This window comes from Oenanthe melanoleuca, chromosome 8 (genome assembly GCF_029582105.1).
Source record: "Oenanthe melanoleuca isolate GR-GAL-2019-014 chromosome 8, OMel1.0, whole genome shotgun sequence".
Lineage (NCBI taxonomy): Eukaryota > Metazoa > Chordata > Aves > Passeriformes > Muscicapidae > Oenanthe > Oenanthe melanoleuca.
The window spans coordinates 2,277,990-2,292,093 of record NC_079342.1 but is presented as its reverse complement, the minus strand read 5'-3'; the positions used below and the strand labels follow the sequence as shown (position 1 = coordinate 2,292,093).

Genomic DNA, 14,104 nt, shown 5'->3' with positions numbered 1-14,104 from the left:
ATTGTGAGGAATGGCTGTGACTCCTGCTTGGATAATGCTGAAATGGGGCTGTGGATTCATCATCCTTGCAGGAGCATGACAAACCCAAGCTGCTTTGTACATGACTTGTCACAAAGGGGAATTAGGGCAGTGAGTTTTGCAAATCATGTCTTTGATGGCTCTTTGGCAAGGGCTGAGCTGATGGTGGGGCTTGCTTGTGTAGCAGGGCCTTGCTTGAAGGAGCTGATGTCTTCCAGGAATGTAAATCAACCATAAAATTTAGGCTAACATTACACAAAAGCAGCAGGACCTGTCAGGATGGGCTTCAGGAGGATCCTGGCTGCTGCTGGGTGAAACCCCTGGCTTTTGGCTTCTGTGTCACACACATCCAGGACCTCATGCATTCTTTATAACCTGTGCTATGCTCTGTGCACTGCAAACTCTTTTTTTTTTTTTTTGGTAACTTAATAAAATAATGAGAGTGAGAGAGTTAAGGTTTTAATATGTCATTCTGTGTTTTATTATTCCCTCTAAAATGAGCATGTATACTTTTTAAAAAACTTTGGTTTGCTTTGGCATGTGATTCACAGGAACATAGCTCTTTCTATCATTCTGACTTAAGTCATATATTTTTACACTAAACATCTTATTACCTTAGTTTTATTATTTCAGAATCAAAGGAGAGCTTGCAAATGTCTATGACTGCAGAGAGAAGGAATGTTAATGAATAGTGCCATTGAATTTTCAGGTTTTAGCTTTTCTGATCTTAGAGAATATAACTGTAAGCAAAAATATTATGCAAGCTGAATAAAATTTAAATAAATAAGGACCAGATGTAACTATAGGGGCCTATAAAATGTAATACAAATACTATCCACTTCCTTAAAATAAATCAGTATTTTAGTATGAAAAATTATATTCATATTGATATTGTGGATTAATCTTTTTTATGAAAGTTGGCAAGTGAGCACCTTCTCTTGCAAGGGCTTGTTCTTAAATGGGAAACAGACTTTTTGTTTTGACCTTGAGCAGGGCAGTTTCTGGGGCTGGTGCAGTGTGAAGCATTTCTGCATTAACACACTAATACATTTTTACATTCTGCAGCCTGTTTTACTGCAGTAGTGTTTGGCTTAGGATTTGGGGTGCCTGCTAATGGTTTGTGAACAACAGCAATGGCAAAACCCTGCAGTGCCAGGAGATAAAAACCCCTCTGAGAAGTCAAGGGATTTGCTTGGGCTTGACCTTCACCCTCCCTTGCTGAAAAGTTATCTTGGAGATTCCATTTGGATCTGCAAATGGAAGATCAGAGATCACAACATTACTGTTGTCATTTCCTCTGCCTGCAAGGAACCAGCAGCTGGGTTTATTTTAACTACTGAGAGATTCCTGCAAGGGGTTAATTCTCCAGTGGAACTCACTGTGCAACCAGTTGATTTCTGCTTTTATCTGGGAACCAGCCTGTAAAAATGAAATTTTTTACCATTTTACTACTCTGGACAAAGTATTGGAGGAGTTGAAAAGGAAATAACAAATGGTATTGTGCTTGCCCTGGGAAAAGAGATAAATCCCTGATCCTGCAGTCAGCAAAACCCCTTGCAGTGTTATTATCCTTAATAATGCTAATTTAGTGTAACACTTGTAGCTGTGTAGGAAATTAGTTGGAAATGTGTAATGTTAGCTTAGGAAAACACAACTTGTCAGTTAAATCAGAAAAACATCTTTTCCAGAGTGTGGTTTTACATTAGTTTACTTTTTATCTTCCTCAGAAAAGCTCTCTGATCCATGCAGAGAGCTTCACTCCCTACACCAAATATGTGGTTGTGGTTGGTGGTGGGGTTCATTCCCAGTCATTCTGTGCTGATTTTTGCAGTCCTCAGTGGGGAGTGGTTCACCTTCCTTCTGTCAGGGCTTTTGATCCTGTCCAAGTGATGGCTGGGGCTCATGGACAGCTCAACAAAGCCAGACCCAAAGCAAAGTTCAGCCCAGTTCAAGCAGTAGCACTTGCAGTAGTGCAGGACTGTTCAGGGAGGCTCCTTACCACAATCTAGACCTTTTCCCTTGTCAACCCATCACCAGGAATATGGAGATTTCTCTGCTCCACTTCATTTGAAATCACCCCTTTTGCACACTGATCCACCTTTATCACAGGATGCAACTCCACCAAAATACCCTTGGTACTTAATATTTGTGCCTCCAGCATGTCTTGTGTCCCATTCCTCCCTCATCCTCTATTCCCAGCATCCCCAGTAACATCCTGAGGGCTGTTTTGCAGTGGTTTTTCAGCTGAAAGCTGCTTCTTTTCCTGCTGAAGAGCAGCTGCACCGTGGAAAAGAAACGCTGCAGAGACTGGCTCAGGAACTGTAAACCTGCAGGAAACGTGTGAGCAGTCCAAGCCCAAAGCCAGCAGCTTGTGAGACTCTCTCAGCATGGTTTATGCTCCTGCAGGCTTTTAAGGATCACTTGGTCAGTGATTTTCCTGAGCAGGATGCTGACTTCACCACCTTCCTCCCAAAGGCTCAGCCAGGGCCGTGCTCTTGCTCCTTGCCTGGGGTCTCTGCCATGCCAGCTCTTGACATTTAAGATACAAAGATTAAGCTGTCAGTCTGACTGAATTTAATTCTCAGAGTTAGCCTGTCTGTTTGTGCCCTTTGCTGAGGGGTGAGTGTGATACTCTTCCCCTCACGGGTCTCTGAATCGTTATAAATCAAGCAGAAAAATATCCACAGCCCAGGGAGGGGGAGCTGAGATGCAGCTCCCTGGGAGTTCAGGGCTCTTCCCCTCCTCAGGTGAAGGGCAGGGCAGTGCAGAGCATGCTGTGCACATGGTCCCACCTTTATTTTCCAGAGGTGGGTGCTAATTTCTGTCAGGCACCATGCCCTCACTGTGTATTCACTCTGCAGCAGCTTCACTCTTTGAGTGTTGGCCAAGAGGCTCCATGAGCTTCTCTGCCTTTCCTCCCACAGCCAAACCCTCATCTTCTCACCCTTGAGCCTTCCCTTTGCTGCACAGCTGTGCAGCCACAGTGATGTCCCCAGTCAGAGCAATACTCTGCTGCTGAGGGGTGGAGCTGTCCCCCAGCCAAGTCTGACCCCTATAAAAACACCTTCTCTTTGTGGCAGGTTTGGTGACCATTTCTGCTCCTTATCAAGTTTGGGGCACATATATCCCAGCCAGCTGTGCTTTTGGCATGTTTGAGAACCATTCTGGCTTGCAGGTGATTTTTGTCTTAGTGCTGTGTCAGTGCATCCCCTACAAACATTTTGGAGCCCAGGATGGTAATCTCAGCAGTAGCAGAGAAATTCTCTTCATGTCTGTCTGTCTTTCAGTCTTTCCATGGTTGGACAGTCTCAGTTTGACACCTGCCAGCCTGGACTTTGTTTAGCATGGAGAAACCCTGTTTGTAAGGCCCAGCTCATATTCTGCATCCTCCCATCCTGGGCAAGAGCTGCTCAGCTCTGCATTAATTCCCCATTTGTGTAATGGTCCCAGACTGTTCTTTGTCAAAATATACAGAGATTAAAGCCCCAGTTTGTTGAATGGATTTGTAAACTTTATGAAGTATGTGCTTTCAGCAGCTGGGTATCTTTTTTTAAACAAGTGTGTTCTTGATATGGGAGTGTTTTTATTTCCCCTTCTGCACGAACAGTTTTTGTGACTCTGCCAAGCTCAAACCATGGAGAGCCATAATCTGGATGAAATGGTGGTGAAAGGAGGTGGGGAGGGATGGGTGAATTCACAACCTCTGCTTGAACATTGACACCACTTTCTCTTCATTCCTCTTGATGAATTGATTTTGAGCTATGTAGGCTTTGATATCAAGCACACATTTAATTTGAACAGGAGCTGCAGATGTCCAGAAACCAAAAGCTATCCTTTACATAAATGTATTGTTTTAGTCATAATAGATCTTGTTTTTTTTCTGAGGGACTGAGAGGGGTGTTCCAGCTTCAATCCATGCCTGTTGATAAAGTCATTACAGCTTGGGGCTTGGTTAGATGGCTGGAGTGTGACATCTCACCACTGCATGAACCCCTTTAAAATATTGATGTGATTAAAAAGGTTCACTAACATCACTAGTTTGGTTTTAATAATTTGTCCTGGATGATCAAAACTAACAGTCTTATCCAGATCCCACTAGATCCAGTGGAAAAAAATTACTTCTGGGTTAAGTACTTTGAGCTGATCCCAGGAGTGTCAGAGGAAAGAGATGTTTGCCATGGTTCATCAGCTGAAGAAAACTAAAACTGACATTTATGCTTATGGACTGTTGAGAAATCTTTACAGTGCATCATGGACACATTGCTCTGTTCTGTTTTTAATCGATTTGATAAGCCTGGTTCAGCTACACTACTTAAAAAAAAAAAAATCCCTGCTTAAGAAAAACAGTGTTTTGGCAGGTCAGCAAGATGTTTCCTTCTGCAGGGTAGGCACAGAGCAAGCAGGAATGTACCTTTTCATGCCATGTGTATTTTTAGTGCTGGGTCTGGCTTCTCACACATGCAGGAACTGCAGTGTAACACTGAAGTGTTGCCTTTTCAAATAGATGATGCAGATTATCCAAACTGATAGCACTCAGTGGTTCCTGGGTCTGAGCCTTCAGTATGTGCACTTTTACATTTAATAAAGCAGTGCTGGGAAAAGCTGGTAACTCCAGGTTGGTGGATGTTTTAAAAGCAACCACAGATGGAAAGCAAACTTAGAGAAATGTGATTGAAAGGCTCTTGCTCAGAGGTTAGGAAATATGAGATTAAATCCAGTCTGCAAAGGTTTAATTTCACCATCCTGTGTACATGCCCAGTGTGCTATTTCATGGTCACACTGCCAGTTTTCTACCAAACCTCCTGCTCATCCACTGCCCTGCTGTGTCTCAGGTGAATGATGCTGCCTTGACAAGCTGCTCAGTATTTTGTGTTCTCTCACTGGCCACTTCTCCAGGCTAAAGTCTCTTGTGTTGCTTTGGAGTAACACCATCATTTGTAAAACAAAGGTGAAAAATACCTCAACCCCAAACCAACCAACCAAAACCTCTCAACAACCCAAACCCCACAACAGGGAGAAGATGGATGTGCCTGTGTTGCTCTGTTCTGTTAGTATTTGTTGCTTCAGTTACTGAAAAAAAAAAAAAAAAAAAACCCTGCAGTTGCCAGTGGTGTGTGTATATATCTACATTGTATTTTATTTTATAATCAAACCACTCTTTTGATTTTCTTAATTACTTGGTACATAGCTCGTGGTGTTTCCCCTTCATTTATGCAGATTGAAATCTCTTTTCCCCCATCTGGGACTCTTGTATCAGCTGTAATCCATTTGTGCTTGCACTCCTCCAGGCTTTTTTCAGGGCCTGGTGTCCATGGATCAGAGGGAGCCTGTGGCAGAGGTGCTGTGCTCCAGTCCCCATCATTGAATAAGTTGTGAAGGGAATGGTGCTCTCAGGGTCTGAGCGTTACCTGAAGGGAAATTTGAGTTTTGTGTTTGTGCTGGGAAAGGATCATGAGTGAGCACGGGCAGGGGTGGGTTGGTGATGGGAGATGTGGTACCCAGTGTTCTCCAGGCATGGAGGGACCTTTCCCCAGCCCAGCAGCAATTCCCTGCCCCTGCTCCAGGAATCCAGCACACAGCAGGGTCACACACTCCAGCCTCACCAGCTCTTCTTGGGAGCACTGTGGGAAAGCTCCTCTTTGGCTTGTTCATCCTGCTTGGAGTTCACAGCAGCAGTTCTGCAGGGTGTGTTTGAGACTGGGTTATCCAGAACCCACCTGTGTAATTAAAAATAACCTTGTGTTTGCCCAGAGCCAGCACTGGTGGCTCAGCTCTGAGCCCAGGGTTTGCTGAGGAGAGCAGCAGGTTTTGCACACTGGAGCATCCCATCCTGCAAGCTGAAGCACTGTAGCAGGATGTTCACCTATATTTTTTTAAGGAAAAAGGAAAGGAAAAGCCAAAAAAGAAACAAACCAGAACAATGCAAAGGGAAAGCACCAGCAAGAGAACAGTATGTTCTTTGTAATGCTTTTTCTTCAGGGACATCTATTGCTGGCAATAAGATTAAATCACTGAAACCTTCCCTGAAGCTACATCTGCCACTGCCTACATTTTCCAACCTCAGTAATAAACTAACATTTGCCATTGTTCCTTTCTTCTGGATTTCATTTCTTACAGATTTAACCAGCACTATTTACCACAAGGCATTCAGCTCTTGCTCAAAGCCGAGGTCTATGCCAAGTCCCTAAAAATATTCATAGCTCCAAAGAATCTGGTTTTAAATAATATCATTAAAAGTAGAAGATATTAATACAGCAGTTCACACTGAGTTCACATGCTGCTGATGCCAATGTATAAAAATGATGGAAGAAGCTCTAGACAAGAAGTGGAGAACAAAATCCTTTGTACCTTTGTACTGGCTTTTGATTACAGGAGTCGCTATCTTATCCCAAACTACAGAAAATTTTAAAAATCTGTGTTGCAGTCTTGCTTCTCCTGGCTTGGAGTGCTGTATTTTTAACTGTGGAGCTGCTGGGGAGTGTGGGGTGGGTCGTGGTGGCCAGTTTGGGGGTGTTTGGGGAGCAGGGTTCATGGCACTGTCTTCTTCCCACAGGATGCCATAGTGATCCATGAAGTTTATGAAGAAGGGGCAGCAGCCCGAGATGGCAGACTTTGGGCTGGTGATCAGATTCTGGAGGTAAATGACATTCTCTGTGTCTGTTCCTGATTGTGGAGACTTGTTTTCAGCTCAACACAGGTCCCTTGTAGGTTGAATAGGATCCATTCTCGAGGCTTCCCTTCTGTCACTAAGAACATCCTGAAAAATTCATATTTCCTTATATATTCATATAAACTGAAGGTACAAATTGAGAATACATTAAATTTAATTGAGCAAGGCAGTTCTTGAATTACATAGTTCAGCTGTCATGTCCAATAGCTCAGTATTATTCATCTCTTTAATCTTTCATTTGGAGGCTTGCGCTCCCGACACCACTCCTGTATCTCTGCTCTGCCTGAAATCCAAATATTGAGCTGGGATAATGTGGGGTGAGGAGGAGAAGGTGGTTGTAGCATCTCTGCCAGCATCCCTGCTAGTATCCCTGCTAGTATCCCTGTCAGCATCATCCCACAGCATCCCTGTGAGCATCCCTCCCAGCATCCCTGCAGAAGCTACCAGCTCTCCTAGGCCACACTTCACACAGCTGGGCAATGGCTGCTGTGAATAAATGTGGTGGTTTTGCCCCAGACAAGCAGGGAAAAGGTGGAGGGAAAGGGTTAAGAGAGAAGTGTTGTTGTGCAAACGAAGCTTGCGTCAGGCAGGGGTTCAGTGCAGCTGCTCTGCAGCTCTGCTGTCAGCTCAGGACAAATTCCCAGCATGGCCATTAAGGCCTCGGTGTGTAGGGTTAGGAAAATAGCAAGGGGTACTTGGGGAGTTGTCTTTACAGCTCTTGCACTGCAAATATTTTTGTTAGCATTGAGGCCGAATGTTGTTTTGGTTTTATAAAGAACGGGGTATTAACAGAGCACAATAATTAGGGGGTAAAAATGGAGCAGGTTAATTAATTCTTCTCTGGCCAAACAGGAAAGTGCTAATGTTTGTGAGCCATAATATTGTTATTATTTCAGCTTTTAAAAGCTGTATTAATCAAAAAGATGACTGAATTAGCTTCAGATTAGTGTGATAAAGCACACGTAGATGCCTGTGTCAAGGAAAGAATATCAATGCACTTATAAATAAATGTGTGCAGAATTGGTACAAAAGAATATAGAGAATAAATATTAGCCTTAATTATTTTAATGTAAAATTAGATATGACCGTAGTTTTGCATATCTGGAAATTCTGAGAAATATTTTCATTGCCTTAAAGCTTATGGAAGTGGATTAACATTTGTGGTTATTCTGTTACAGTTCATGCTACTTCCTAAAGAGACTTCAAAAATGTCTTAAGTATTGATATGTTTTGGTATGAAGAAATAAAAGATGATTTAGTTGACAGAATATTGGCAAACACCTTAAAGGGCACTTGTGGATCAGGCTTGGCAAAATTAGATTAAGTTTCACATTGCAATAGGGGTTTTTTTAATGGAACTTTTAAGCAGAACTTCTTGTTCTGTCTGACATTACTAAAATGCTGAAACCTTCTCAGGTTATGGTAAGAGAAGTGTGGCTGGCTGCTCCAGCAGTGGTCTGGTGTGCCATCTATTGGGAAAAAAGGAAAATCACCATTTAATACACCCTGCTTGGGATTCTTTGTGGCCATTTATTTGCTGGAGTTTCTGATTCTTTCTGTTTTCATCTTGATGATGCTACAGAGCTGGGGGAGAAGGGATCTGAGTACTGGGGAGCTCAAGGAGCATGTCCCACTTTGTGTAGGTGGAGAAAGAAGCATTGCTTGAGGTTCCAAATGCTTGAGGTTAAAAAAGGAGGGAAGAGCACCCAAAACTCCCAAATGTTCTGATAGTTGGGATTTGCTCCAGCAGTGGCGCAAAGCTCCGAGCTCACCCTGCATGGGTTCCCTCTGGAAAGGGGAACACTCAGAGAGCACTGGGGGTGTCAGATGGACAGATGTGTGCTGTCCCCCAGGGGCAGGGGGTGGTGAGGAGGGGATCTGTCCCCGTGGTTGGAAAGCAAGCCCTGCTCCCTGCAGGTGAACGGGATCGACCTGCGCAGCGCCAGCCACGAGGAGGCCATCACTGCCCTCAGGCAGACACCCCAGAAGGTGCAGCTGGTGGTCTACAGGAATGAAGCACACTACAAGGATGAGGAGAACTTGGAGGTGTTCTCTGTAGAAATCCAAAAGAAAACGGGCCGAGGATTGGGGCTCAGCATAGCTGGGAAACGGTAAGAGTGTCTGACCTGACAGGAAATATTTGGGATTTTGATGTGTGAACAACACATCATTAAATGGAATGTGAAATAAAGGGGAGCTCCATGAGGAGCAGAATTTTGTATGTAAATGTTTTCCAGGATGCCTGGGGCCATGGTTGTGCTCCAGTGTCAGAACAGAGCTGAGACCTGGAGGCTTTGCTGCCCAGGAGAGCTCTGGGCACAGAGAGGGAATCCCATGCAGGACTGGGAGTTCACTCCTCTGTGGCAGCAGGGCAGCTGTTCCCTTTGGAGGCCCTACCCATGGCCTTTCTGGTTTCTAAACTGGGGGATAAACCTGCCCTGCCTCTTTCCAGGATGTGCCTTTGCAGATGGATTTGTGAATTAGTCTGAGCTCATGCTGGGTTTGAAGGCACGGGGGTCAGGGTGAGAGGCTGAGTTCACCCAAACCTGAGTTCAGAGTGACTCAGTGACCCAGTGCAGAGAGCATTTACAGAGCAGAACCTGACACACAGAACCACTGAGACTGGAAAAGCCCTCCAGGGTCATTGAGTCCAACATTTGACTGATGTCACCAGCCCAGAGCACTGAGTGCCCTCCAGCCCTTCCTTGGGGCTTCCATCCCTTCCATCCCCTGCAGGGATGGAGACTCCAAACTTCCCTGGGCAGTCCCTGCCAATGTCTGACCACCCTTTCCATGGAGAAATTCCTCCTGATACCCAACCCAAGCCTCCCCTGGCACAACTTGAACCTGTTTTCTCTTGTCCTGCCCTGACTCCACCCTCGTGTCAGGGAGTTGTAGAGAGCAATGCAGTGGGAAGCAACAGCAGCCTAATAAAATGTGACTTTTTCCTGATACATCTCTACACCACTGCTATTAGATCACTCAAACCAGAGCACTGATAGTTTTAATCTTCCTTTGCTAAAAGAGATTTATGGCATGACACTTGTTCAGTGTTGGAGTTGTCCTCCTGTATTGCCAAAAATAATTTACTTTTTCAATTACAAAGCACCATGTCATCATCCTGACTGCCTGTGGTCAGTAGGGTTTCTGCAGCAGTTTTTGGGTGGCAATGTTTAACCCAGGTGTTGTGAGCAGATTGTGGGGTGGGTAACTAATTTAGATGATGTAAATTACCCTGCAGATGGTAATCACAGTCTCCAGCCCTCCTCCCTTTGCTTCTGTGCTGAACTTCCAGTGCTACTCCTGAATCCTTCAGAGTGGGGATCCCCTCCTTAGAAGGAGCCAAATTGCTGGAGTCTGTTAAATGATACCCAGGTATAATTCAGAGTGGGGAGTGTTGACTCCTTAAGGTGAAGGGTAAAAGAAATGCCAGATCTTGGCATTGCAGCTCACACCACAGAATCACAGAATCACTGAGGTTGAAAGAGATCACTGAGTCCAACCTTTAACCTAACACTGCCAGGTCCACCACTAACCCCTGTCCCATCAGGAGAGAATTTAACTCCATTATAGACCAAACCTCAGACTTCTAGTCATATAAATGATGTTTTCCATAATTCTTCTGTATCCTACAGTCAGAACTAGCAGTTCAAGGGGAAAAGCAACATTAAATATTAGCAGAGCATGCTGTACTTTTAAAACACATCCATTTTTTACACAGCTGAGTGGGGTGTAAAACTGGTTCTTCCTCTGCTCACAGGTTTCTTTTAATGTCTCTTAAATGCAAGTAATCTAAATTGGTCTCCCAAAGAATATTGGATTGTGTAATTAGCCATATGCTTCTTGCATTGTTAGAAATGGAAGTGGAGTGTTTATCTCTGACATTGTTAAAGGAGGAGCTGCAGACCTAGATGGAAGATTAATTCAAGGAGATCAGATTTTGTCTGTAAATGGGGAGGATATGAGAAATGCCTCACAAGAGACTGTTGCCACTATACTTAAGGTGAGTACAGAATACATTTTGAGATATTGAATTGCAGTTACTGACTCTGTGCTAGGTAATTATCCTGAAGTGCTATTTACCATACACAGGACAGCTCCAGCTGATTACTGAGACAAGAATTTAATTTGAAATAATTGGGATGTTCATTTAAAGTCACTTCTCTGTATATTTCTAGGAATTGCATGATATGAAGCAGGAACACAAAGGCACATTTAGTATTTAGGCATTTATTTGAAAATGCAACTGTGTATCTGATGTGTTAGAAAAACACTTGGAAAGGGGAGAGGCAACACAAACCAGAACTGAAATAAATCTTTGGCTTTGCTGTACTGACCTGCAGGGATAAAATGACAGCTTAAATCTGTTCCTGCACAGCTTTCCATCTTCCAGGAGTGATTTTACTCTGAAATTCTGGGAGAAGTTGCCTTTTTCCATGGCTGGTTGGGCTGGGGGAGAGGGCAGGGATGGCCAGCAGTGCCCTCAGGGGATGCTGGAGACCCATTTCTGTTCCAAACTGCTTCCAGGCTCTCCCCCTGCCATCCCCACCAGTGTTTCTGCTCGTGATTTCTTCCATTCTTCAGGGAAAAGGCTAATTATTTCCTTGCTTTTTCCATTCAGGGTTGGTACCTTGCCAAGAGTTTACCTATTTAAGAATTGGGAACTGGTGGTACGAGGGTGTTTTGTGAAGTTGGATCCATATGGGTTAAATTCACCCTTTTCTGCAGCATTTTGCCTCTGAAGGGTTTTTCAAATGACTGCTAAAGAGTTTGGGGCTTTTTGTTTATTTTCCCTGAGTAAATTTGCCATCAGTTTGCAAGGGGGAGATTCATACTAAATTCAGCAACCAGGAGAAACCTTCAGGACAAACCTGAATCCACTTTTTGTATTGTCTAAATACAAGTGTTCATGTTTTTGAGCATTCCTTGTGGCTTTCTTCACGGACTTGTGGTGCTGAATATAAACATAATTCTCTCCAGGAGAGCATGAAATATTATATGTCTACTTAAATTGTACATTGTGGGTTGTTCTTTGTTGTATTTTTTTTTTTTTTCAAGTGTGCTCAAGGCCTGGTGCATCTTGAGCTTGGGAGATTGAGAGCTGGGTCATGGCTGTCATCAAGGAAAACATCCCAAAACAGTCAGGTTAGTGACAAATTCCTCTGTTTAAACTGGAGCTGTGAGGGGCAGAGCAGGGGATGGTGCACAGATGTGCACATGAAGCTCATCATTCCACAGACACTGAGGGTGGGGAACAAAATATTTTATCCCCATGATTTTCTGTGCTGAGCTGCTGAAATGCTGATGGAGCAGAAGAGCTGGTTAATGTATTTATTGTTGAAGGAGTGTCTTCCCAAGACACACCAAAAATCTGTAATATCTTTCTCAAATGATGATGCCCAGAAATGTTTTTGGTTTGAAGACCTGCAAAAACTGCTTGGATGTATTTTCTGCAGCTGTTTTGTCTATCAAAACGAGCTAATGAAACCAAACTGTATCTCTGCCTGTCTTGCAGCAGAACCACAGGAGAGCTGCTTTCCTCTCCAAGAAAACACAGAGTAATTTCCTGCTTCACTTGCTTCTTACCTGAAGCGAGGACAACAATTCATTTTTCAATCAGAGCAGGGCTTCTCCCCTCTCCCTGTGCCCCCCAGTCTGCTCAACACCAATCCTGGTGTTAAACCTGGAGGACTGCAGGGGAGAGAAACCAGCACAGTGGCTTAGGAAACTTCTTTTTACTGGGTTTTCCTTCTGAAAATCGACTGCTTTGCCTTTATATTTAAGGTGCCAGTGTCTCTAAAAGGGGGAATCACAGCAGGGTGAGGCTGAGGGGGGGTTTGGCTGCACATGAGGGGATCCAGCACTGCTAAAAGAAGGGTTTGTTTGTTGGAAACAGAGAGGAGGAGCCACAGGAGGCTTAGGGGAGATGTGAGTTAAAGCAGGAATGTTTTTAAGGAGGTCTGTAAGAGGCCTGTCCATGAGCAACCCCAAAAAGGTGCCAAAATTATCACAGCATGGCGAGATTTCTTCACTTCCTAAAGGCCAGCAGTGGTGCTGGCTGCCTGGAGGTGGTGAGGTACCAGGAAAGGCTGAACACATGTGGGAGCATTATTGAAAATAATGGCTTTGGAGAAACATCTGCAGTGCCTGCAGCAGGCAAGGAGGAGTGGAGTAACAGAGGGAAGTTGCACACTTTGCATTAAGGCAGCAGTCAGGTATTACATTTTGTTTTGGCCATTGTATCAACATGAAGATCAAGGTAATCAAGAAGTGACGGCTAAAAATAAATTTTACATTTTTTTATCATGTAAAGCTCAAGCTGAAAGGGAAGCAAAGTGCCATAATACCTAATGTGGGTCTAGGTAAAAATTCAGATCAAATGACATCATCTCCCTTTCTTGTAGCATAAGAGGCTTTTGCAGGAACCTGGTAATTCCTGCCTTTCTTTTGATACAAGAAATCCTAATCTCCTTGATGCAGAGCTGTTTGAGAGCCTTCATCTCCCTGCTCCAAAGTGGCTTGGTGATTTTGAAAACTGAATAAATGTTTCTCACCAAAACCCTTCCAAGAGTTATAAAAATCTTGGCAGATGATGCAGCAAATCAGCTTGAATGATTTGCACAACTGCAGGCACTGCTTCAGAAGGTGCTGGCCAAGAGCATCCAGACCTTTTGTCCTCACTTGGCTTTTTTCTGCATCCCTTGAGCAGAGGAAATGGGAGCCTTGTGCAGGACAGGGTTTCTTTCACATGCATTGCAAATGTGGTTAACTGGGCCATGAACTGGCACCCAGGGGTGGAAAATCTGCTGTGCCTGGTGTTTGTCACTGGCAGCTGCACCCTGGCCAGTGGGATAAATGTGTCAGGGCTTTTGAGTCACCAGCTGATGCTTTTTGGGGGGAGAAATCTCTGCTGGGATTAATATGAAAGTTTTATTGCAAATTATTTTGGTGAAATATCTGCTTTGCACAAGGCAGCCCAGTTGGGAAGGTCTGGCCCTCGGTGGAACCTTCCTAAATTGATAATTGGGTTTCCTGGATGGGCAGAGTGTGAAGATAAAAGGCAGAAAAGGAGGGAAATGGACAGGGCAGCAGGAGCTTCTCCCTTTGGAGGCTCTGCCTGTGTCAGCCCCATGTTCCTCTGGAAATGAGAGGAGCTTCTTGGGCAAAGAGAAGGAGCAGGGGAGCAGATTGTGAGTCCACAATTACAGTGTACAGAAGAACAAGGATTGCTGCCAGGTGACAGGATGGGTGTCCTGCTGTCCCCCCTGTGTGACAGCAGATCTTTGTCCTGCTGGGTGCTTGAGCATGCAGGGGCATCACGGGGAAGGTGCCCATCATGTCCCCTTCTCCTGAGGTGTGGAGACACTCTGGGAGCAGCTGAGAGGGGGGAACACTGTCTAAGCTGCCCTGAGCAGC

General features: G+C 44.4%; 1 protein-coding gene across 4 annotated transcripts in view; it reads left to right on the top strand.

Annotated features, from left to right (window-relative positions):
- PATJ (PATJ crumbs cell polarity complex component) overlaps positions 1-14,104 on the top strand; it is a 133,985-nt gene that overhangs the window by 107,376 nt on the left and 12,505 nt on the right. For all 4 annotated transcript variants that reach the window (XM_056497075.1, XM_056497076.1, XM_056497079.1 and 1 more), the window contains exons 34-37: positions 6,572-6,655; positions 8,606-8,799; positions 10,544-10,691; positions 11,747-11,833. In XM_056497075.1, coding sequence (XP_056353050.1) covers positions 6,572-6,655; positions 8,606-8,799; positions 10,544-10,691; positions 11,747-11,833 — 513 coding nt within the window. The remainder of the gene's footprint in view (positions 1-6,571; positions 6,656-8,605; positions 8,800-10,543; positions 10,692-11,746; positions 11,834-14,104) is intronic.